Below are 23,851 nucleotides of genomic sequence, written 5' to 3'. Positions count from 1 at the left end.
CTATTTCTCTCTTTCTCTACAGGCCTTCAATCTTTTTCAGGCTTTGACTTCTTTTTCTTCGCTCTTCTCCCTACTTCCCTAAAGTTGGGTCGGCTTATAAAAGATGTAAACTGGGCCAGACTTGAGTAGTAGTGGAGATGGGAATTGCATATGTGTGCTGACTGTTTGTATATATATTACCGTCATTTCTGTAATAATACCTGCGTCCCAGTTGGGAGCAGGGGATGTATTGTTTGATACGAGTTTGGCTTTAAAATAAAGAATTTAAAAAAAAAAAAGAAAATGGAAGAAACACAAGATGACTGTCCATCTTACTCGGTCTGAGGCTCCATGTAAGATCTCGCCTCATGTGGTTAAAATAATTCTGACAAAAATTAAGTATCAGCTTAGAACTACACTGGAGGAGCTAGTCAATGACCTAAATAGAGCTGGGACCACAATCTGAAAGATTATCATTAGTAGCATAATAAGCCGTCATGGATTAAAATCCTGTATGACACGCAAGGTCCCTCTGCTCATACCAGAACATGTCAAGGCCTGTTTGAAGTTTGCCAATGACCATCTGGAGTATCTAGAGGAGACATGGGAGAAGGTCATGTGGTCAGATGAGACCAAAATAGCACTTTTTGGTATTAACTGCTCTCACAGTGTTTGGAGGAAAAAGAAAGATGTGCACAACATCTAGTACACCATTCCAGCCATGAAACATGGGGGTGGAAATCTCAGTTTTGGGGGTGCATTTCTGAAGAGGGTACAGGACAACTCTACTGTATTGAAGGGAGGATGGCTGTATCACAAGATTTTAGCCAACAACCTCCTTCCCTCAGTGGGTCTTCCAGCATAACAATGACCCGAAACACATAGCCAGGGCAATTAAGGAGTGGTTCCATAAGAAGCATTTTAAGGTCCTGGAGTGGCCTAGCCAGTCTCTAGACTCGAACCCAATAGAAAATCTTTGGAGGGAGCTGAATCTCAATGTTGCCCAGCCACATCCCCAAAACCTGAAAGATCTGGAGAAGATCTGTATGGAGTAAGGAGTGGACCAAACTTCCTGCTGCAGTGTGTGCAAACGTGGTCAAGAACTACAGGAAACATCTGCCCTCTGTAACTGCAAACAAAGGTTTATACCAAATATTAAGTTCTGTTTTTCTATTGTATTACTTATTTCATGCAATAAAATACAAAATAATTATTTAAAAAATCATACAATGTGATCTTCCGGATTTTTTTTTAATTGTGTTTGTCACAATTGAATTGTACTTATGATAAAAATGACAGACCTCTCCGTTCTTTGTAGTTGGGAAACTTGCAAAAATCAGCAGTGTATCAAATTCGTGTGTGATAAATATATATTTATTATGTATACATATAGGATGTACAAATCTGCATTCATCATTAGGAACTATTTTAGGACAGGACATTGTAGTGAACCTATCATGTTACCAAACGCTATTAAACTGCAGATATGGCTACTGCACAGAAAGCCTGGCTATCGAGAGGAAATTAGCTTTATTAAATCCTAGTAGTGTCCAGCTGTCAGTCAGAGGTGTGACTGATACACTGCAGAGACAGATGCCAGTCAATGTGCCATGGTGTGGCTTTGGCCACCGCTTACTTCTGCTTGCTAGCGCCCACATCATGTTACACATCCATTTACAGCGCTCCTAAGTGGGCGGTGAATGCAGCAGGGGCGATCGGCCACTGAACCAAACGCTCCTGCTGGTCAGTGTAGAGGGAAAAGCTCTCGGCTACTCAGCTGAGTGCAGGGCACAGTAGGGTGAGACGACTTCCCTGTCTCTCCACGTGCTATATATTCTGGCCCAGCGCTTTGAGGAGGACGCTGACTGTGATTGTATCAGAAGCTGCTCTCCGCTACACTGGTGAGCGCACAACATCTATGGTTCAGTAAGTCGTGTGGAGCATCCCCATATTTCTCCAAATGATGTAAAAACCCCTAGAAAGCTAAAATTTCTGGCCTTCTTACATTATAGTCAAACAGAAATATTGGAAATCCGATATAAACACCATCTTACCAGAATGTATCTTTTTGTGTTTAGTGAGGTGATCATGGCGTATGAACGTCTTCCCACATTCATCACACTCATAGCGTTTATCATCATGATGGACGCGAAGATGGAGTCTATGAGAGAGGGACATGTTTTTGTCGTCGGCTTCCATTTAGAAGAAATATCTTTACACATGAAGGTTTGGCTATGCTCACACGAACTGGATCTTTTATAGGCAAATTTACAATAGAATTGTGAGGCTGACCCACAGCTTCCCCATACAGAATATATAGGCACGGAGAACATGCACTTTAAATAGGATCCCATTCACTACTATCATGGAAGGGAGCAGGTGATGGGGTATAAGGTTCTCCAATCACTTGTAATAGTTGCACATTATCAGTAGATCCTGAACGTGTAAACATGGCCATATGGGTCCATCAGTGACACTATACTGAATTTGCTACACATCAGCAAAAAACGTTACCTGTATGAACTGCCGTGACGGAAATTCTGCCCACAAATACTGCAAAGATGGGGCTTTTCTCCACTGTGAATTCTTAGATGCTCCTTTAATGTGGTCCTACACAAAGAAAAAAAAAAAAAAAAAAAAAATCAAAACCTCAGTTTCCATCCTCTATTGTATATTTATATCCATTTCTTAGCAATGATGGTGATTACATCCCAGCAATGTCAGTTTCCAGATGTAGGTTGACCAAAAAGTTTCCTGGAACTTTTTAGAAATATTATTTCCCCATAATGGAATGATGTGCAGCATATGTTCTAAGACATAGAAAGACCTTTTTCTATCCCTACCTAAATTTGTAGATATGTTTACCCCTCAGTAAGCAATTTAGAAAACTACATTGAGCCTCATGTATATTATGTTTTGGAATTGTGAGGTAGCAAAACACACAAAATGTCAAGGGGGTGAATACTTTTGTAAGACACTGTAACACATTGTACAGTGCCTGCTGATCTCAACTCCCCGCTCCTTACATTCCTTACCTTTCTCTTACCGATTTTCCACAGATGAAGCACGTCCACTTCCTCTTTCCTCCATGCGTATACTCAATGTGACGCTTTAGATTTCCAGAGTCATTAAACTGACGTCCACAAATATTACAAGGGAAGGGTCCTACAAGGCAAATGTAATCCATTATATTGTGCAGAAAGCATTTACCGATCCGATTGTCCTTGTGTATTTGTCGGACTATAAAACAATAAGGGAGATGAGCATTTATGTAAATTTTCTACTGAGGTTTACAGTTGAAAAAAAACCCTATTTTTACAGCATTTGATACATGATCCCTACGCGGATCTGGAGTACTGAGTACAAGACACCACACAGGCGGCAAATTAATAGGAGTGTGGACTTCTGATAGTATGTTAGCCCGACTTACAGAAGCATTTCAGCCACAGTATATCGCGGTAAGCCAACACTGCGGCTCTGCGCTATTAACAGAGCGCTTATGTCATCTACACAGCGCACCATTTACAGAATCCCCATTAGCAGGTAATTAGTGCAGATCCCCACGGTGCTACATTATACTGCAGTGTGCAGGCATTTAATCTGCTGCTTGCCACATCTGTAGGTAATAACGGACACTGCATATAAAAGGGTTTACACACATTTTTTAAACCACTGTGAACCTATCCTGAGTTGAAGTGTTTAATACAAAACCTGCAAAAGAAGGGAATTTTGTTTACTTACCGTAAATTCCTTTTCTTCTAGCTCCAATTGGGAGACCCAGACAATTGGGTGTATAGCTATGCCTCCGGAGGCCACACAAAGTATTACACTAAAAGTGTAAAGCCCCTCCCCTTCAGCCTATACACCCCCCGTGCTGCTACGGGCTCATCAGTTTTGGTGCAAAAGCCAGAAGGAGGAAAAAATTATAAACTGGTTTAAAGTAAATTCAATCCGAAGGAATATCGGAGAACTAAAACCATTTAACATGAACAACCTGTGTATACAAAAACAGGGGCGGGTGCTGGGTCTCCCAATTGGAGCTAGAAGAAAAGGAATTTACGGTAAGTAAACAAAATTCCCTTCTTCTTTGTCGCTTCTTATTGGGAGACCCAGACAATTGGGACGTCCAAAAGCAGTCCCTGGGTGGGTAAATAATACCTCATAATAGAGCCGTAACGGCTCCGTCCTACAGATGGGCAACTGCCGCCTGAAGGACTCGCCTACCTAGGCTGGCATCTGCCGAAGCATAGGTATGCACTTGATAGTGTTTCGTGAAAATGTGCAGGCTCGACCCGGTAGCTGCCTGACACACCTGCTGAGCGAAAGGCGTGCGAGCGAAATATCTCTCATTGGCTCGAACGGTGGTTTCTGAAGAACCATCAGCACCCTGTTCAGATCCCAGGGTTCTAACGGACGCTTGTAAGGAGGGACAATGTGACAAACCCCTTGCAGGAACGTGCGTACCTGTGGGAGTCTGGCCAGGCGCTTCTGAAAAAACACAGAGAGCGCAGAGACTTGTCCCTTAAGGGAGCCTAGCGACAAACCCTTTTCCAATCCGGATTGAAGAAAGGACAGAAAAGTGGGCAAGGCAAATGGCCAGGGAGAAAACGCCTGAGCAGAGCACCACGACAGGAATATTTTCCACGTCCTGTGGTAGATCTTGGCGGACGTTGGTTTCCTAGCCTGTCTTATAGTGGCAATGACCTCTTGAGATAATCCTGAAGACGCTAGGATCCAGGACTCAATGGCCACACAGTCAGGTTGAGGGCCGCAGAATTCAGATGGAAAAACGGCCCTTGAGACAGCAAATCTGGTCGGTCTGGCAGTGCCCACGGTTGGCCGACCGTGAGATGCCACAGATCCGGGTACCACAACCTCCTCGGCCAGTCTGGAGCGACGAGGATGGCGCGGCGGCAGTCGGCCCTGATCTTGCGTAACGCTCTGGGCAACAGTGCCAGAGGAGGAAACACATAAGGAAGCTGAAACTGCGACCAATCCTGAACTAAGGCGTCTGCCGCCAGAGCTCTGTGATCTTGAGATCGAGCCATGAATGTTGGGACCTTGTTGTGCCGTGACGCCATTAGGTCGACGTCCGGCATCCCCCAGCGGCAACAGATCTCCTGAAACACGTCCGGGTAAAGGGACCATTCCCCTGCGTCCATGCCCTGGCGACTGAGAAAGTCTGCTTCCCAGTTTTCTACGCCCGGGATGTGAACTGCGGATATGGTGGATGCTGTGGCTTCCACCCACAGCAGAATCCGCCGGACTTCCTGGAAGGCTTGCCGACTGCGTGTCCCACCTTGGTGGTTGATGTAAGCCACCGCTGTGGAGTTGTCCGACTGAATTCGGATCTGCTTGCCTTCCCGCCACTGCTGGAACGCTTTTAGGGCAAGAGACACTGCCCTGATCTCCGAAACATTGATCTGAAGTGAGGACTCTTGCTGAGTCCACGTACCCTGAGCCCTGTGGTGGAGAAAAACTGCTCCCCACCCTGACAGGCTCGCGTCCGTCGTGACCACCGCCCAGGATGGGGGTAGGAAGGATTTCCCCTTCGATAATGAGGTGGGAAGAAGCCACTACCGAAGGGAGGCTTTGGTTGCTTGAGAGAGGGAGACGTTCCTGTCTAGGGACGTCGGCATCCTGTCCCACTTGCGTAGGATGTCCCATTGAAGAGGACGCAGGTGAAACTGCGCGAAAGGGACTGCTTCCATTGCTGCCACCATCTTCCCCAGGAAGTGCATGAGGCGCCTCAAGGGGTGTGACCGACCTTGAAGGAGAGATTGTACCCCTGTCTGTAGTGAACGCTGTTTGTCCAGCGGAAGCTTCACTATCGCTGGAAGAGTATGAAACTCCATGCCAAGATATGTCAGCGATTGGACCGGTGTCAGATTTGACTTTGGAAAATTGATGATCCACCCGAAACTCTGGAGAATCTCCAGAGTAACGTTGAGGCTGTGTTGGCATGCCTCTTGAGAGGGTGCCTTGACCAGCAGATCGTCTAAGTAAGGTATCACTGAGTGACCCTGAGAGTGGAGGACCGCAACTACTGTAGCCATGACCTTGGTGAAAACCCTTGGGGCTGTCGCCAGGCCGAACGGCAGTACCGTGAACTGATGGTGTTCGTCTCCTATGGCGAAGCGCAAGAAGCGCTGATGCTCTGGAGCAATTGGTACGTGGAGATAAGCATCCTTGATATCGATCGATGCTAGGAAATCTCCTTGGGACATTGAGGCGATGACGGAGCGGAGGGATTCCATCCGGAACCGCCTGGTCCTTACGTGTTTGTTGAGCAGTTTTAGGTCCAAAACAGGACGGAAGGACCCGTCCTTCTTCGGAACCACAAACAGGTTGGAGTAGAAACCGTGACCCTGTTGCTGAAGAGGAACCGGGACCACCACTCCTTCTGCCTTCAGAATGCCCACCGCCTGCAGAAGAGCCTCGGCTCGCTCAGGAGGCGGAGATGTTCTGAAGAATCGAGTCGGAGGACGAGAGCTGAACTCTATCCTGTAACCGTGAGACAAAATGTCTCTCACCCAACGGTCTTTTACTTGTGGCAGCCAGGTGTCGCAAAAGCGGGAGAGCCTGCCACCGACCGCGGATGCGGTGTGAGGAGGCCGTAAGTCATGAGGAAGCCGCCTTGGTAGCGGCACCTCCGGCGGTCTTTTTAGGGCGTGAATTTAGACCGCCATGCGTCGGAGTTCCTCTGATCCTTCTGAGGCCTTTTGGACGAGGAGAATTGGGACCTGCCCGCACCCCGAAAGGACCGAAACCTCGACTGTCCCCTCCTCTGTTGGGGTGTTTTTGGTTTGGCCTGGGGTAAGGATGTTTCCTTTCCCTTAGATTGTTTGATGATTTCATCCAATCTCTCACCAAACAAACGGTCGCCAGAAAATGGCAATCCAGTTAAGCACTTTTTTGGAAGCCGAATCTGCCTTCCATTCCCTCAGCCACAAGGCCCTGCGTATTGCCACCGAATTGGCGGCTGCAACCGCCGTACGGCTCGCAGAGTCCAGGACAGCATTAATAGCGTAGGACGCAAATGCCGACGTTTGAGAGGTTATGGACGCCACCTGCGGCGCAGACGTACGTGTGAGTGCGTCAATTTGCGCCTGACCAGCTGAGATAGCTTGGAGTGCCCATACGGCTGCGAATGCTGGAGCAAAAGACGCGCCGATAGCTTCATAGATGGATTTCAACCAGAGCTCCATCTGTCTGTCAGTGGCATCCTTGAGTGAAGCTCCATCTTCCACTGCAACTATGGATCTAGCCGCCAGTCTGGAGATTGGAGGATCCACTTTGGGACACTGAGTCCAGCCCTTGACCACGTCAGGGGGGAAAGGGTAACGTGTATCCTTAAGGCGCTTGGAAAAACGTTTATCTGGACAACCTCGGTGTTTCTGGACTGCCTCTCTGAAGTCAGAGTGGTCCAGAAACATACTCTTTGTACGCTTGGGAAACCTGAATCGGGATTTCTCCTGCTGAGAAGCTGACTCCTCCACTGGAGGAGCTGAGGGAGAAATATCCAACATTTCATTGATGGACGCAATAAGATCATTCACTATGGCGTCCCCATCAGGAGTATCAAGGTTGAGAGCGGCTTCAGGATCAGAATCCTGATCAGCTACCTCCGCTTCATCATACAGAGAGTCCTCTCGCTGAGACCCTGAACATTGTGATGATGTCGAGGGGATTTCATAGCGAGCTCGCTTAGTCGGTCTGGGGCTGCGGTCCGTGTCAGAGACCTCACCCTGGGATCCATGAGACACCCCGGGAGGACATTGCTGTTCCAACTGAGGGGGACCAGGGGACAATGATTCCACAGTGCCCCTGGCTTGAGATGCCGGCCTGGACTGCAAGGCTTCTAATATCTTAGCCATAGTCTCAGAAAGTCTTTCAGTAAAAACTGCAAACTCCGTCCCTGTCACCTGGACAGTGTTAACAGGTGGTTCTCCCTGGGCCACCCTTAGCAGAGGCTCCGGCTGAGAAAGTGCCACAGGGGCCGAGCATTGCACACAATGAGGGTCAGTGGAACCTGCCGGCAGTATAGCCGTACATGCTGCACAGGCAGCATAGTAAGTCTGTGCCTTGGCACCCTTGCTATTTGTGGACGACATGGTGTTGTCTCCTCTGAGCAATACAGGAGGGTATATAGCCAAAAATCAACAGTGCACCATACAGTGTAAAGTATAGTCTATAATCATATAATCTATAAGTACACTTCTGCACTAGTGGGGCCAGCACCACAGGTGCTGTTTACCGCCTGCGCAAAGCGGTTGTGTGGGCACCAGAATTCCTGCCTGGGTCTCTTTGAGCTTGTCTCTCCTCTCCAGCGTTAGCAGAGCTGAGAGGAATGGCTGCCAGCGTCCTGAGGAGAGGAGGGAGCCGTGGGCGTGACCCAGAAACGTGCGGGAACTGGTGCCCCACTGTGCAGAGTGAGGGGGGTGGAGTATGCAAAGCATGCTCCAGCCCTCAGTGCTGCCGTCCTGTACAGCGTCCCGCCCTTCCCCTGACTGGCAGGGCTGGGGGCGGGAAGAAAAAGAGACTAGGCCGCAAAAGCCGGGGACTCGAGTTATAAGCGCGGCCGCCGTATAAGCGCGGTCGGCGCGGAAGTCCCCGGCGCACTAACGGTCCCAGCCGCGCCGCAGTGATACCCATGGCAGCGGCGGTCAGCGCGGCAGTCCCCCTACACAAACACACTCAGCAACGCTGAAGTGTATAATGGCACAACGCAGTCAGCGCTGCTGTCCCCGGTGCACTAGCACACCCAGCAATGCTGGAGTGTTGCTGTGCGCGGTCCCCACGGGGACACAGAGTACCTCCAAGTAGCAGGGCCATGTCCCTGAACGATACTCGGCTCCTATCCAGCAGGGTCCTCAGGAGCTGTGGATGGAGCACGGTCTCCTGTGCCTGGAGACCGATGGGATCCCACTTCACCCAGAGCCCTAATTGAGGGATGGGGAAGGAAAGCAGCATGTGGGCTCCAGCCTCCGTACCCGCAATGGATACCTCAACCTTAACAACACCGCCGACAAGAGTGGGGTGAGAAGGGAGCATGCTGGGGGCCCTGTCATGGGCCCTCTTTTCTTCCATCCGACATAGTCAGCAGCTGCTGCTGACTAAGCTGTGGAGCTATGCGTGGATGTCTGACCTCCTTCGCACAAAGCATAAAAACTGATGAGCCCGTAGCAGCACGGGGGGTGTATAGGCTGAAGGGGAGGGGCTTTACACTTTTAGTGTAATACTTTGTGTGGCCTCCGGAGGCATAGCTATACACCCAATTGTCTGGGTCTCCCAATAAGGAGCGACAAAGAAAAACAGGTTCTAAAGAAAGAGCTGTATTTACAGATCTGCTGGTTGTAAGTGGAATCCACTAAAAGGCTTAGTATAGGACAGGGCAGTGGAGTCGGAGTCGTGGAGTCGGAGTTAGTTTTGGTTGGAGTCGAAGTCGGTAGAAATGTACCGACTCCAGCTTTAAAAAAATGTATTAATATTTCATAATTGAACTTTCATATGAATTTTATAAATGTTACTCAAATATATATGTTCTATCAAACTATGAACAACAGTGATAAGCAGTTCTGCTGGAGATAGAGACATTTCTTACTTCTTGTGTGTCACTGTTCTCCACTGCCCTTATCTAATCTTATACTTGGTTAACTTCATGCTGCCCCAACCCCCCTACTTACAATGTATGAAACTGAAAATATGTTGCAACTTCTTAGTAGTAAAGCTCCTCCTCTAGACTAGATCATACTAGGTGTGTGTCTTCCAAGCATCTCACAGCTGCCTGCTACTCAGAAGAGGAAGACTGTAAGAAGTATTATCCTTTCAACAAACTTTGCATCAATTAACTGTGAGTACATGAGGAATAATAACAGTATTACTGACCACTATATCAGTTGTACGACCTGGCAATAATTTTGTACAATTGTTTTTAGGAAAAACAATTGTCATTTGGATTGTGAATGCAGAATTAAAAACCCGAGAATGTCAAAGAAGTGTCAAATGTCAAATTAAATCAGCTGTATTTGAACATTTCACCATCACTTAAGATAGAAAACATTATGTCTGTCAGTGTATGACAAATGATCCAGACGAAAACAAATGCTGTGAAGCCAAGATGAGTGCATATTCAGGCAAAGATAAAAATGCTCCTACCAGAGCTTCTAATCTACAGAGACATTTACAGCGCTTTCATCCAGAAGTACTGAAAGCAGTGGATGAGAGACTGCATCCAAACCAATGAACCAGTGCCCAGCTCTTCCAGTCAAACAAAGGAGCAGAGAACTTTGCAGCCATCAGTTGCAAGATATTTTGTCAGTGACAAAGTTACTGTGACAATGACAGTAGATACATTTAAAAAACAGATCATAGAGCTTGTTGTAAAGGATAGTGTGCCTATTTCATTATTTTCACGACCAGCTTTTATGTGTCTGAATGGGGAAATGGCCCGCAAGCTTGGTGTTTCTCTGGAGAGAGAGAGTATTAGAAAATTACCATATTTTTTGGGACTATAAGACGCACCGGACTATAAGGCGCACCCTTGTTTTAGAGGAGGAAAAAATAGAAAAAAATAAAATGAAAGTAAAAGAATGTGGTCTTGACACACTGTTATTTTACTGCTGACAGTGTTACTGAGGTAATAATATCCCCAAATTCTGTCCTCATATCCTCCATTCTGGGTACCTTCCAGGTACATATGGCCCCCATCGTGGAATATGTATGTTACCCATCATTATGTGTGTGATCCTCCAATCTGGATTGTGTGTGTGTGTGTATATATAGTTATAGTGTGTGTGTGTGTGTATATAGTGTGTGTGTGTCTGTGTGTATATAGTTATATAGTGTGTGTGCGTTTGTGTGTGTGTAAAGAGATATACATATACATATATACATACATATACACATATAATATATACATATATATATATATATATATATATACATATATATAATCTATGATCCAACTCCATCCAGGTGTACAGTAATGCCTATACTATATTATTTATTGCCTTACTTTTACTGATGTGCTGCTCACCATGCTTCAGTTTGGTCCTGGCATTACAAACAAAGCCTCACATATCTCAAGGACCTGCAGTGATGTAATGAAGAGGCGGGCACTGTGCTGTTCTGTGCTGCTCTGGCCACCTCTCTGCATTACATCACTGTAGGTCCTTGTCAGCTACGGGAGACTGTTTCTAGTGCAGAGGCAGGAGCAAAGTGAAAGTAATGTGAGCCCTCAGCACAGAGACTGCGGCTGTGCTGTGAAGGTATGCCGTGCTCTGGCCTGGATACTCCAGTGATCTGCACTTCCCCCCGGCCATACATGAGTGCAGCGGCACCCTGCTCCTGCCTCCTACACAGCGGACACACAGTCTCCCCAGCCGCTGCAGGAAGCCGGGGGCTGGAGAACCCACGTGTGACCGCTGTTTACATTAAACAAGTATTCATTAGCTGCTCCTCACACGCGCTGACTGCAGAGAGAGGTGGGCGGGGAGCAGCTAATGAATATTCACTGACTTTAAGCAGCGGGCACACGTGGTTTCTCCAGCAGCCGGCATCCTGCAGCAGCAACCCTCCCTGCCTCCTGTGATCCCACTCCACAGCGCGGACTCCCCACAGCTCCCTACCCCGCAGCTTCAGACCATAAGACGCACCCCACACTTTCCTCCCAAATTTGGAGGAAAAAAAGTGCGTCTTATGGTCCGAAAAATACGGTAGTAATCGAAGAAGCTTTTAAACAAAAGGAAGAACTTAAAAAAACTCTCAAGGGATGCTTTCTGTTTCTTAAAATGGATGCCTGCACACGTCACAGAGTGAACTATTTTGCCATCAATGTCCGATTTGTTTGTGACAAAAATGAAATAGTTACCAAGACATTGGCAGTAAAAGACACCAAAGCTCATCACACCAGTGAGTTTCTCCAGGTCTTGGTGGAAAAGGTTCTGCAAGACTGTGAACTTAAAAAAGAGCAAGTTCTTTCTGTCGTAACTGACAATGCTTCAAATATAATAAGTACTATTAAGCTAATGAATGAGAGTAATGATGGTGACCAGCAGCTAGAAGAACATTCTGGGTCCACAGACACACAAATGATTGAAATAGAGGAACACAGTATTGTAACTGAGGAGCAAACTGAAGTTGCTTCAGATGAACAGCAACATGATAGTTTAGATGATCTTGTTGAAACTGTGTCAATATGTTCTTTCATTCATCACATGCGCTGTGTTGTGCATACGCTACAGCTGGCTATAAGAGACAGTCTGCAAGAAGGACATGCTGCTGCACTGATTGGCAAGGTGAGAAAATTGGCTACTGTTGCCAGAACCCCTAAAGTTGACTCAATTTTGAAGAGACGTGCTGGAAAAGGGGCAATTATTGATCAAGCCACACGATGGGGCAGTACTTACTTAATGATTCAGCGCTTGGTTGAACTGAAAACCTTTCTTGTAGACATGGCTAACCCTCAACTGACGCTTAATGAAAGTCAGTGGAATCAGGTGACTGAGCTGGAAAAATTGCTAGAGCACCCATTTACAGTGACTAAAAAATTACAAGCAGAGGACTTAACTCCAGGTATTTTCTTAAAGGAGTGGAAGAACCTGATGTTTCGCCTGTCCCAAAGAGGAGGGTTAATTGCAAGTGGCATTGCTACATCAATGAAACGGAGAGAGGAGCTACTATTACAAAATAACATTCTTTTGGCAGCGGTTTATGTAGACCCAATGCATCGGATTCTTCTAGATGATCAACAGCTAAGTAAAGGAAAAGAAGCTCTGTTTGAAATAGCAGTGAGGATGAAAGGGTTGCAGAACAGTCAGGAGGAAAAACAAGAATTTGGTCGTCCTGCCACATCTTCACCCTCATCATCAACTGATGAAGAATTTAATTTCGAAAAATATTTGGATCACAAGGATCGTGCAAAGCGTTCCCGCATAGAAGAAGAGTCATCCCCATCAGGGAACACAGCCCGTACATTTCAGCAGAATTTTTCATGTGCACTAAAAGAAATTGAGAAATTTGACTGTTCATCAAAAATAAGTGCAACAAGCGATTCCTCTGTATCCTGACATTGTCAGAGATGTTGCCCGAGTGGTTACTGCTTTGCCACCAACACAAGTTAGTGTAGAGAGGTTGTTCACTGCTCTCAAAATAATTAGATCAGATTTGAGGGCATCCATGAAGGAGGATCTGACAGAGGCAATACTTTTTCTGAGGACAAATTTATAGATTTCTTCTTATTAACTGCATAAAAGTGTTTATTGCATATTTACTTACAGTTTATAAAAGTTTATAAAAGTTGCTATATTCTAATTGTATTCTAATAAATGTAGTTTTTGCTCTAAGTGGTCTGATTACTTATATGATGGTGAGAAACTGAATAAGCACGATGTTAATATTTTACAACAGTAAATTTGTTGTTATGAATTGGCCATTTATGAAGAAGGAGTCGGAGCCGGAGTCGGAGTCGGAACCTGATAAAATCCAGGAGTCGGAGTCGCAACTGTGGCTTACCGACTCCACAGCCCTGGTATAGGACATGTTGCTAATATCTTTTTTAATAATAAAAATTGCAATTTGCTTGCAAAAACAGCAACTTTTCAATTCACCTCTTAATTAAAAATTGTCTCAGTTCTCAAGAAAAGAGGTATTTTTCAGTCTATAGTTTACTGCCATAATTATACTGCCAGGGCAGTTTTACTATATAGTGAACATGGTACATAAATATATAAAAAAACAATTTTAGAATTGCACATTTTTTGCAATTTCTCTGCACTTTGATTTTTTCCGTTTTCCAATACACTACATGGAAAAATGAATTGTTTCTTTCAAAAGTACAACTCATCCGTCAAAAAAACAAGCCCTCATACAGCTATGAAGGAAAAATAAAGTTATGGCTGTTGGAAAAAGGGGAGGAAAAAACAAAAAACGGAAAATCGTAGGGACGTGAAGGGGTTAAGACTTAGACAGCACACGCTAGACATAATGAAGATTTTGAATGAATGAATGAAGAGTATAAATACAATAAGAGGCGCACACCACTTCATGAATGATCTCCTGCGTGGCACGCACCTCTGTGTGCCACACCAATAAGGCTGCTTTCACACTTGAGTTCAGCGCAATCCGCCGCTATGGAGAATAGCGCAGTCCGTTAACGCACTGCGCTATTCTCCATAGACTTGTATTGATGACGCACTGTAATGCAAGTGTCTGCGTTTCATCCGCTGGAGGACGCTGCCTCGTTATTTTGACACAGCGTCGGGCAGAGGGAATGCTACATGTAGCATTTTTTGGGTTGTTAAAATAACGCAACTTGACGGATTCCGTTAGAATCCGCCAAGGTGTCTAATGATGGTCTATGGTGGCAGATTCCGCCGCAATGCGCTAAGCGGCGGAATCCGCTGACAGATTCCAACACGTTCTACTGAGCATGCTCAGCATGTCCAGCAGAACGATCTAAATCGTTTAAAATCACTCCTGGTCTCTCTCTCTCTCTCTGTCGGTTGCCCTCCTCTCACCCCCTCTCTCATACTCACCGATCACTGGCGCTGCACGGCTGTCACACTGTGGCGGCTTTTCCTGTTTTGAAAATGCCGGCCGCTCATTATTCTATCTCGTATTCCCCGCTTCCCCCGCCCACCAGCACCTATGATTGGTTGCAGTCAGACCCGCCCCCACACTGAGTGACAGCTGTCTCACTTAAACCAATCACAGCCGACGGTGGGCAGGTCTATGCAGTGCAGTACAATAAATAATTTTAAAAAAAAATGCGTGCAGTCCCCCCCCATTTTTGATTCCAGCCAAGGTAAAGCCACACGGCTGAAGGCTGGTATTCACAGGATGGGGAGCCCCACGTTATGGGGAGCCCCCAGCCTAAAAATATCAGCCAGCAGCCGCCCGGAATTGCGGCATCCATTAGATGTGACAGTCCCGGGACTCTACCCAGCTCATCCCGAATTGCCCTGGTGCGGTGGCAATCGGGGTAATAAGGAGTTAATGTCTTGTCGTCACAGGCATCTATGAGAAAACCCCCCACGATTAACCTGTAAGTGAAAGTAAATAAACACAAACACACGAAAAAAATCCTTTATTTGGAATAAAAGACAAAAAAAACCACCCTCTTTCACCACTTTATTAATCCCCAAATACCCCTCCAGGTCCGGCGTAATCCACACGATGTCCCTCGACGTATCCAGCTCTGCTATATGAAGCTGACAGGAGCGGCCATAGAACACGACCGCTCTCTATCAACTCCACGCAGCAACTAAAGTAAGCCGTGCAATCAGCTGTGCCCTCATTCAGGTTACCTGCAGCCACCGCTCTCAGGTAGAGGACTTCACCTCTCTCTCTCCTGAATTGCATATTGTTGTGATGTCAATTTAATTAATATATAAATAGGATTTTGGCATATTAACTTTAAGGGTCTCAGCACCGGTCGGTGGGTGTATACTACTGGGGAGGAGTAAATGTTTTTCTACAGCATAGTGTCAGCCGACTAGAGCCAGCAGCATACACCCATGGTATCCTGTGTCCCCCAATGAAGCAATAGAGAAATAGGATATTGGCATATTAACTTTAAGGAAATCTGTTACTAGGTTCAGGTTTTTGCTGCCCCATCTGAGAGTAGGATAATGTAGACAGAGCCCCTGATTCCTGTGATGTCACTTACTGAGCTGTTTGATGTCATTTTGATAAAATCAATATTTTCTCTGCTGCAGATCTACCAGTTATACAGAGCTCAGGTAGCAGCCAAGTAGTCCTGTATTGATAATCTACTGCTAATTAAACACTGATTTTATAAAAACTACACTAAGCAGCCCAGGAAAGTGATATCGCTGAAATCAGGATCTCTGCCCCTACATTATGCTGTTCTCAGATGAGGGGGCAAAAACCTGGTGACAGATTCCCTTTAAGTGCTTATAGGTGAAAACTGATATCAGTCACATTTATGCTGAAATCTACAATTTTTAAAAAATTTTTTTAAACATTGGACCGGAAAACATGCACAGGACAAAAGAAACTGTGACCGGCATTAACTTATATTCCTACTATCCCAGCTTTATCACCCTCCACTGTACATACACACTGAAGTGTCATCTATTAGGGGAGACCTCACATTTACAGGCAGCGATAGGCCCGTGACTTGCCCTTCCTGTGATTAACATGCTAAAGTGACAGTCGCAGAGAGCAGCAAATATGGTAAAAGGAGTACATTTCTAGTTAGTCTGTTTCATGGTCACTCCTTTCTGGTCATCAATCACTTAACGCCAGTGTAAAATATAAAGATTTCTTACCCAGGTGATTTTTCTCTTGATGCTTTAGCCTTTTGAAGCGCGATTTAAACTGCTCATCACAATAAGTGCATTTAAAGGGCTTGTCCTGTGAGTGGAGGATCATGTGCTCCTGTAAGTGCGGCCGCCGCGTGAAAGATTTATTGCAGATCTAAAAACAGAAAGATGTAAGAAATCTGATACGAAGGGAAACCAAACACAGGAAACGTGCAAAGTTTAAAGGGTTTGAATATTTGTGCACGAAATTCTGTGTGTGCAGCAGAATTCACACCTGATCCTGAGATTCAATCACGCAGGTCACAATTGTATCAGATGCTTCAATCATTTTCTTGCTCATGTTCCTACCATACTGGGGCAGATTTACTACATGCTGTACACCACATTAAACATTTTAGATATTCTCTTGTGCAGCAGCCCCCCCCCAGAGCACTGGACAGTGCAAGTCTCCGCACTTATTTAGTATACAGGCTCTGGCCTTTTAATAGGAGGAGGATGACGACGGTCTCTCCACTGCCTCTAAGCTGGGAGTGTGCGTGTGTGTAGGGAAAGGCATTGTGCAGCATGTAACCACAGCAGAGATCTGTGCAGCTGCTCATGCTGCATGTATTACTATATGAAGCAGTTACTGATGGATTGCAGTATATTGTGGAAGAGCTGGCGGAGGTGGCTATAGGGAACATCATTGGAGGGAATACCCCTCACATCATCTCCTCAGTGTGTCCGTTATGGGCTCTGTGATGAAAGTGAGAGACTCAGATTAACCCTTTAGAAGCAGCTATGTTCTTATAGTGCATTATCCACTTATAAGCAGCTATTTTCTCTTCTAGTAAACCCTTTAGAACATCGCTCCGATCACATCATTTTATCACTTAAATGCTGCCGTTAATTGTGAAATAGCATTTAAAAGGCTTCCAGCATGGCCACTGTCAATTCAGAGCCCATCTGAGCCCTGCACATGGCAGACTGGGGCGTTCTGAAGGCCTCTGTATCGGTCATGTTATTATTCGTTATGTTATTATTATCATGTTATTATTATATGGGGCAGGAGAGCCAATGGCAAGCTGGTTGATAGCCAGCTCCTCCAGTTAGCAGTGGGGAGCTGGCTGTCCGTCAGCATGACGTTGGCTCTCCCACCCGTCTACAGAGCAGAGCAGAAAAGTCTCCGCTCTATTGACAAAGCCACGGTATAGCCGGCATGAGAAGTTTGTGATCACTCTGTGCCAAAAAACGGGGACGGGCACAACAGGCAGGTAGGCAGCAACCACCTGCTTGTTTGTGCTTAGGCACATTTTACTTTTTTAAAAGGGAACCTATCAGCAATTTTTCGGCCTATAAGCTGCGGCCACCACCAGTGGGCTCTTATATACAGCATTCTAACATGCTGTATATAGGAGCCCAGGCCGCTGTGTAGAATGTAAAAATCACTTTATAATACTCAGCTAATGTGACGCCCTGAACTAGCCAGGTAGTCACAGACAGGCCCTTGCACAAACACCCGTTCCCCTAAAAAGGTAACAGCAGCCAACCACAAAACTTTGGTCACCCCTCTCGGGTCTCGACGTTCACAACAGGGGGCGGAGCCAGGCAGTTGGCCACGCCCACCGAGGGGGTTCGGATAGCCCGAGGTGGGAAATACAGAAGCAGATGAGTTTAGGAGGTGAAAGAGAGCGGAGTAAACGTCTGACAGGGGTCTGGGTCGTAGCCTGGACACCCTTTGGCCAAGAGGCAGACGGTGGTCGCCGCCTGCAGGAGCCGGGAAGACGGCCTGGTGGAACCATAAGGGACCGGGACAGGGTAGTGGCCCTCCGGTACTGAACTGGGGAACAGACTGGAAACCGGAGCACACAGGGGGGTACTCAGACCCTGAAACGAGGTCCCGAATCTACCGGACTAAGTTAATTCACTGATTGAGGTCTGGACCTTAGGTCTTTTCCCAACCAAGTCCCAACTGAAGACAACAGCCCAACGAGGGGGATAGAAAGCCACCGCTCAGGCAGAGAGATCCCACGGGCCAGCGTCTGCGGGCAAACGGGCTCTCCCAACACACACACAGCCGGGGAGCGGACTCCCGTCGCTGAAGCGCAGGCAGTCCACAGCTACAAAACAAGGTGCAGGAGAAAGGCAGGGACCACCAAACCGGGTGGGGGACCAGACGCAGCCGGCTGCGGGCACCGACCACCATCTTTTTGGTTTACCAGAGACTCCGGTGTATCTGTCAGAGTGAGTACAACTGTGCCTTCGGGCCGCGCACCGCCCCGCACCAGACAAATCCTCCCGCACCCTCACAACCAGGCCCCGGGTCCATCACCCCCTACCATGGAGGGGTCAACACCTGGCTGCGCAACACCGTCCCCGGGGGCCTAGTAAACAGCAGCGGTGGTGTCTACATTCACCACAACTCGTGGGTGGCGTCACAAACTTAACTCAAACCACGGCCCCGGCCGTAAACCAACCTACCAACCCCCTACGTGGCGCCAGCATCCTTTCAGAGTGACGTGACCCCGGGTCCGAGGTGCTCGAGCCACCCACCGACGAGCCCGGGGCTGAGCGTGGGGCGGTACACTAACATTCACGCTACGGTGGCTTTTAGTCAGATGGGCGACTCAGTTGTCCGGTGCCGGCGCCTCCTCTTTCGGCCATCTTCGTCCTCCTTCTGAAGCCTGGGTGCATGACACATCCTACGTCATACACACTCGCAGGCGCACTACAATACTTGGATCTGCCCTGCTCAGGACAGATGAAAGTGCAGCTGCGTAGGACCTCAATGCCGGCAAGTGTGGATGATGTAGGACACATCATGCACCCCGGCTACAGAAGAAGAACGACAAAGATGGCCGAAAGAGGAGGCGCCAGCACCAGAGAATGGAGATGCCCATATGACTCAAATCCACTGCAGCGCGAGCCTTAGGTGGGTATTACAAAGTGTTTTTTATGTTCTACACAGCAGCCTGGGCTCTTATATACAGCATGTTAGAATGCTGTATATAAGAGCCTACTGGTGGTGGCCACAGCTTATAGGCCCCAAAACTGGTGACAGGTTTCCTTTAAGTACTGGATATACCCTCTAAGGAAATAATATGATAGTGAATTGTTTCAGGTTATCTAACCAAAGTTTATACAATGTAAAATTAGACATCTGTATCGACTCTGCCCCTGTGTGTTCAGATTTAATGACTCAGACAAAATGGAATATTTCACAGTCCTTACAGTGTGCACACAGGGTGTCATTACTTACATCACATTTCCATCCGTCGCTCTTTATCCTTTTGATGGTGAGGAACTCCTGTGCATTTTCAGCGTGGAATCTACAAGACATAATTGTTCTCATGTATCAATAGAGCCTTATAGACAAAGTGGCCTCGTCACCAATAGGACCATGTATCCAAGCTGTCTTTTTCCTTTATACTGAACTGAATGAATACAGAGCCCATTGGTCACTGAGGGAAAGAGGACAAGATTTTTTTCACAGTTAGCCTATAAATTTGAATGCTTCCATTATTTGTAATATGGAAGACAAGGATGTATGAAGCCGGGTATATGCATGTCCAGAAGTGCCGAGGCTTCTGATCAGCAGTGACCGCGAACTCACGTATGCACGTCACCGCTGATTATAATGCTGCATTGAATAGCATGTTAGGAGGCCCCTGTGGGTGTACTACCATGCTAAGAGGGCGGATAGAGTGCAGGAATGAAGGCCCTTGTGATTAGTCACAGGCCTCATTAGCATAGCATAAAGGATCTTTAGAAATACTTTTTCTAAAGATCTCTTTATCTATGCTACTAGATACAGGGACTGTTAGGCAGGGATTAGCAATATGCACCCAGAACTGCTCGTGGTTCTGTGTGCATATTGCACCTGACAGGTTTCCTTTAACTCTTAAGGGTACTTTACACACAACGATATCGCTAACGATATATCGTCGAGGTCACGGTATTCGTGACGCACATCCGGCGCCGTTAGCGATATTGTTGTGTGTGACTAAAAGGAGCAACGATCGCAAAAACGTCAAAAATCGTTGACACGTCGCTCCTTTTCATAATATCGTTGGTGGTGCATGCCACTGGTTGTTCGTCGTTCCTGCAGCATCACACATCGCTACGTGTGACACCACAACTACAACGAACATCTCCTTACCTGCGTCCACCGGCAATGAGGAAGGAAGGAGGTGGGCGGCCTGTTCCGGCCACTCATCTCTGCCCCTCCTCTGATATTGGGCGGCCGCTTATGACGCTAAACGCACCGCCCCCTTAAAGAAGAGATTGTTCAGTGTCTCCAGCGACGTCGCTAAGCAGGTATGTGCGTGTGTTGCTGCCGTAACGATATTGTTCGCTACGGCAGCGATCACCCCCATGACAAAACAGCGAAAGGGGCGGGTGCTATCGTGCACGACATCGCTACCTATTGCTAGCGATGTCGCAGCGTGTAAAGCACCCTTATTTACTCAACCAACTATTACATAGCGTCTGCTGTTTACATTTACATTTACTGTTGCAAGGCTTGGTGAAATGACGGTGACTAATTAAGAGAATGTTTGCACCATAATTCATGTGGAGATCACCCACAAACCACCTATTATGTCCCAGAGAACCTGTCACTAAGTCAATTGAGGCCAGACTTTGCTATTTTATTCCCACTGATTTAGTGATCTTTTTGTTAATCTATCATAGAGATATAGGCCGTTATAATAAACACCAATTTGGAGTTTGGCTCACGTGTTCCCTGGAGGAGGGCCTCTAGGCTGCTCCGTATTATTAACCTGTTAGCTATGCCTATTTGTAAAGACCATAAACATCTGCAGCAAATGAAAAGGCCCAGATCAATACCAGACGGGATACAATAAGAGCACAGGCCGGACACTTTACTCCTGGTGACAGCTCTTCTTTACATAGATCTGTGGTGCTGAGCATCCGGTTTCTCCAACACAAGAAACCTCCATGTGAGCAAAGCTTTACTCTTTTTCTCTAACACACCATAGAAAACATTCAGCTCATGACATGGGCATCACAGACCAATCAGACAAGAAAATCACCTCTTGACATGTTTGACGAGGGTCTTTCTACTTGCATGGAGCTTGCTACAAAACGGACACTTGTGGTCCTTCCTGGGCAGCTCGGTCTGGCCGCTGTGCCTCTTCCGGTGAACGGTCAGGTTTGACTTAGTGGAGTATCTCATGTTGCAGATGTCACACTCAAAAGGCTTTTCTCCCGTGTGGACACGCGTATGACTCTCATATTTACCTGGGAAGTAAATGACAAGTCTGAAGACCACCAATCGTCTGCAATCCCCATCCCCCTGACACATAAGACCACTACATACCTACTCTATCAAACACTTTCTCACATTTCGGACACTTCAGATTCTTTTTGCTGCTTTTCTTTAACACGATAGGGGCCAGTCCTTCAGGAAAGTTTCCAAGAGAAGTGGGACTGTCGTTCGCTTCCTCGGGTCTGTCCAGGTCCTCGCTTGGTCCATGACTGACCTCAGACACCTCCTCCCCATTCTCTCCTTGCACAGACTGGTCTCCTTCCTCCGCTCCATTGCCCTCGTCGTTCACCTCGCTGCTGGACTCTTCAGAGTCGGAGGCATCCCCACTGCTCTTGTAAGATTCACTACTTAAAGAACTGTCACTTTCTCCGTCCTCTTGATCTTCAAACTTGGCCGGACACTTTCTCTGACGGGTAGACTTCCGGGTGGAGGAGTCTGGATCTTTCACGTCGTCTGCTTTTGGGAACGGGTGAGCTCGGTCCATGTGATTCTCCAATGTCTTTTTATAACAGAAGTTGCGCTGGCACAGGGGACACGTATGGTTGTTCTCCACCTTAATCTCTGTTGTGACCAGAGATAAACGTTTGTTCTCGGGAGCCAACAACGTGACGGCATCTATGATATCCAGGAACTTTGCTGCCTCCAGCACCGCGCCGATCTCCTTCTCCAGGAGCGAAAACTCTGACGTGTACAAGAAGGTAAGCAAATGGCGGAAAACCGGGCAGGAGACGTGCTCCACGGTCAGGACCTTGGTGCTGGGGCTCTTACTCAGGCAGGCGTGGAAGTAACTGCTCCCCACGGCCACCACCACCCGATGCACCGGGAACTGCTCGCCTTCCACCACCACCAGCAGGTCACAGAAGGATCCCTGCCGCAGGCGGTCGTCATTCAGGTACTTCAGGAGGTTGCGGTTGTAGTGATGCGAGCTCAGAACCTTCCTCTGATCGGGCGGCTGCAGATCGGCGGCTCCACTGGTCACATCAGTCTGGGCACACGACGAGGCAGCGCTCTGGGCACACGACACGGCAGCGCTCTGGGCACACGACGAGGCAGCGCTCTGGGCACACAACACGCCAGCGCTCTGGGCACACAACACGCCAGCGCTCTGGGCACACGACACGGCAGCGCTCTGGGCACACGACACGGCAGCGCTCTGGGCACACGACACGCCAGCGCTCTGGGCACACGACACGCCAGCGCTCTGGGCACACGACGAGGCAGCGCTCTGGGCACACGACGAGGCAGCGGACGGCTCTGGATCACTCACTCCTACTGGAGGGGCAGTTTTCGGACACAATTTTCTCCTTTTCTTCATTGCAAAAATAATTCATAAAATTTAGACTTGCAACAAATGGTTAAAATGGGCATCTAAAATCCTAAAAAGGCCACTACTTCCTGCTGTAATCAGCACATTCCTTACAGCGCATCACACCGGGGCACGAGACACGCACAGGCAGCGCGATGTCATAGCCGGCAGCCTGACGTCACCAGCCAGCAGTGCCCGGGACATGGACCCGGATATGTGTGACGTCACCGTCCACACAGGGAGCCGCACACATCACACTGCCGGCTCCGCCATACTGCGAGACCAGAAGCCTCCGCTGCACCAGCGACCCTAGACTTCCTGACTGCAGCGAGTCCTCCGCACAAACTAGCGGGAGCAACATCCGGGAACGTCACTTCCGCTCAACAGCGGCCATAGGTCGTGTAAGACGGAAGCTCCTGATGACGTCACGGGAGGGGCGGAGCCTGCTTTATACCAGCGCAACGCTGCAGAGAGCTCAGACAGACCTGTAGCTGCGGCGCTTGTGTGCGGGGGTGAAAGCGACCGTTGCAGAACAGAGCAGCCCAGAGTAGAGCGGTGCTGCAGAGCGGAGCTACCCCTGTGCAGAGCGGAGCAGCCCCCGGACAGAGCAGGGCTACCCCTGTGCAGAGCGGAGCAGCCCCCGTACAGAGCAGGGCTACCCCTGTGCAGAGCGAAGCAGCCCCCGGACAGAGCAGGGCTACCCCTGTGGAGAGCGGAGCAGCCCCCGGACAGAGCAGGGCGGAGCTACCCCTGTGCAGAGCGAAGCTGCCCCCGGACAGAGCGGGGCTACCCCTGTGCAGAGCGAAGCAGCCCCCGTACAGAGCAGGGCTACCCCTGTGCAGAGCGAAGCAGCCCCCGTACAGAGCAGGGCTACCCCTGTGCAGAGCGAAGCAGCCCCCGTACAGAGCGGAGCTACCCCTGTTTAGAGCGGAGCAGCCCCCGTACAGAGCAGGGCTACCCCGGTGCAGAGCGGAGCTACCCCTGTGCAGAGCGGAGCAGCCCCCGTAC

General features: G+C 47.9%; 1 protein-coding gene across 1 annotated transcript in view; it reads right to left on the bottom strand.

The window, feature by feature from the left end:
- ZBTB41 (zinc finger and BTB domain containing 41) overlaps positions 1-23,201 on the bottom strand; it is a 35,111-nt gene extending 11,910 nt beyond the window's left edge. The window contains exons 1-7 of the mRNA XM_075322189.1: positions 21,589-23,201; positions 21,302-21,509; positions 19,507-19,576; positions 16,275-16,422; positions 3,015-3,144; positions 2,494-2,589; positions 2,034-2,140 (exon numbers count right to left, since the gene is read on the bottom strand). Coding sequence (XP_075178304.1) covers positions 2,034-2,140; positions 2,494-2,589; positions 3,015-3,144; positions 16,275-16,422; positions 19,507-19,576; positions 21,302-21,509; positions 21,589-22,852 — 2,023 coding nt within the window. The 5' untranslated portion in view covers positions 22,853-23,201. The remainder of the gene's footprint in view (positions 1-2,033; positions 2,141-2,493; positions 2,590-3,014; positions 3,145-16,274; positions 16,423-19,506; positions 19,577-21,301; positions 21,510-21,588) is intronic.
- Positions 23,202-23,851: the final 650 nt, after the last annotated feature.

The sequence above is a fragment of the Anomaloglossus baeobatrachus genome, chromosome 8 (assembly GCF_048569485.1).
Source record: "Anomaloglossus baeobatrachus isolate aAnoBae1 chromosome 8, aAnoBae1.hap1, whole genome shotgun sequence".
Classification (NCBI taxonomy): Eukaryota; Metazoa; Chordata; class Amphibia; order Anura; family Aromobatidae; genus Anomaloglossus; species Anomaloglossus baeobatrachus.
The sequence above is the reverse complement of the archived record's forward strand: the minus strand, read 5'-3'. Positions and strand labels throughout refer to the sequence as shown.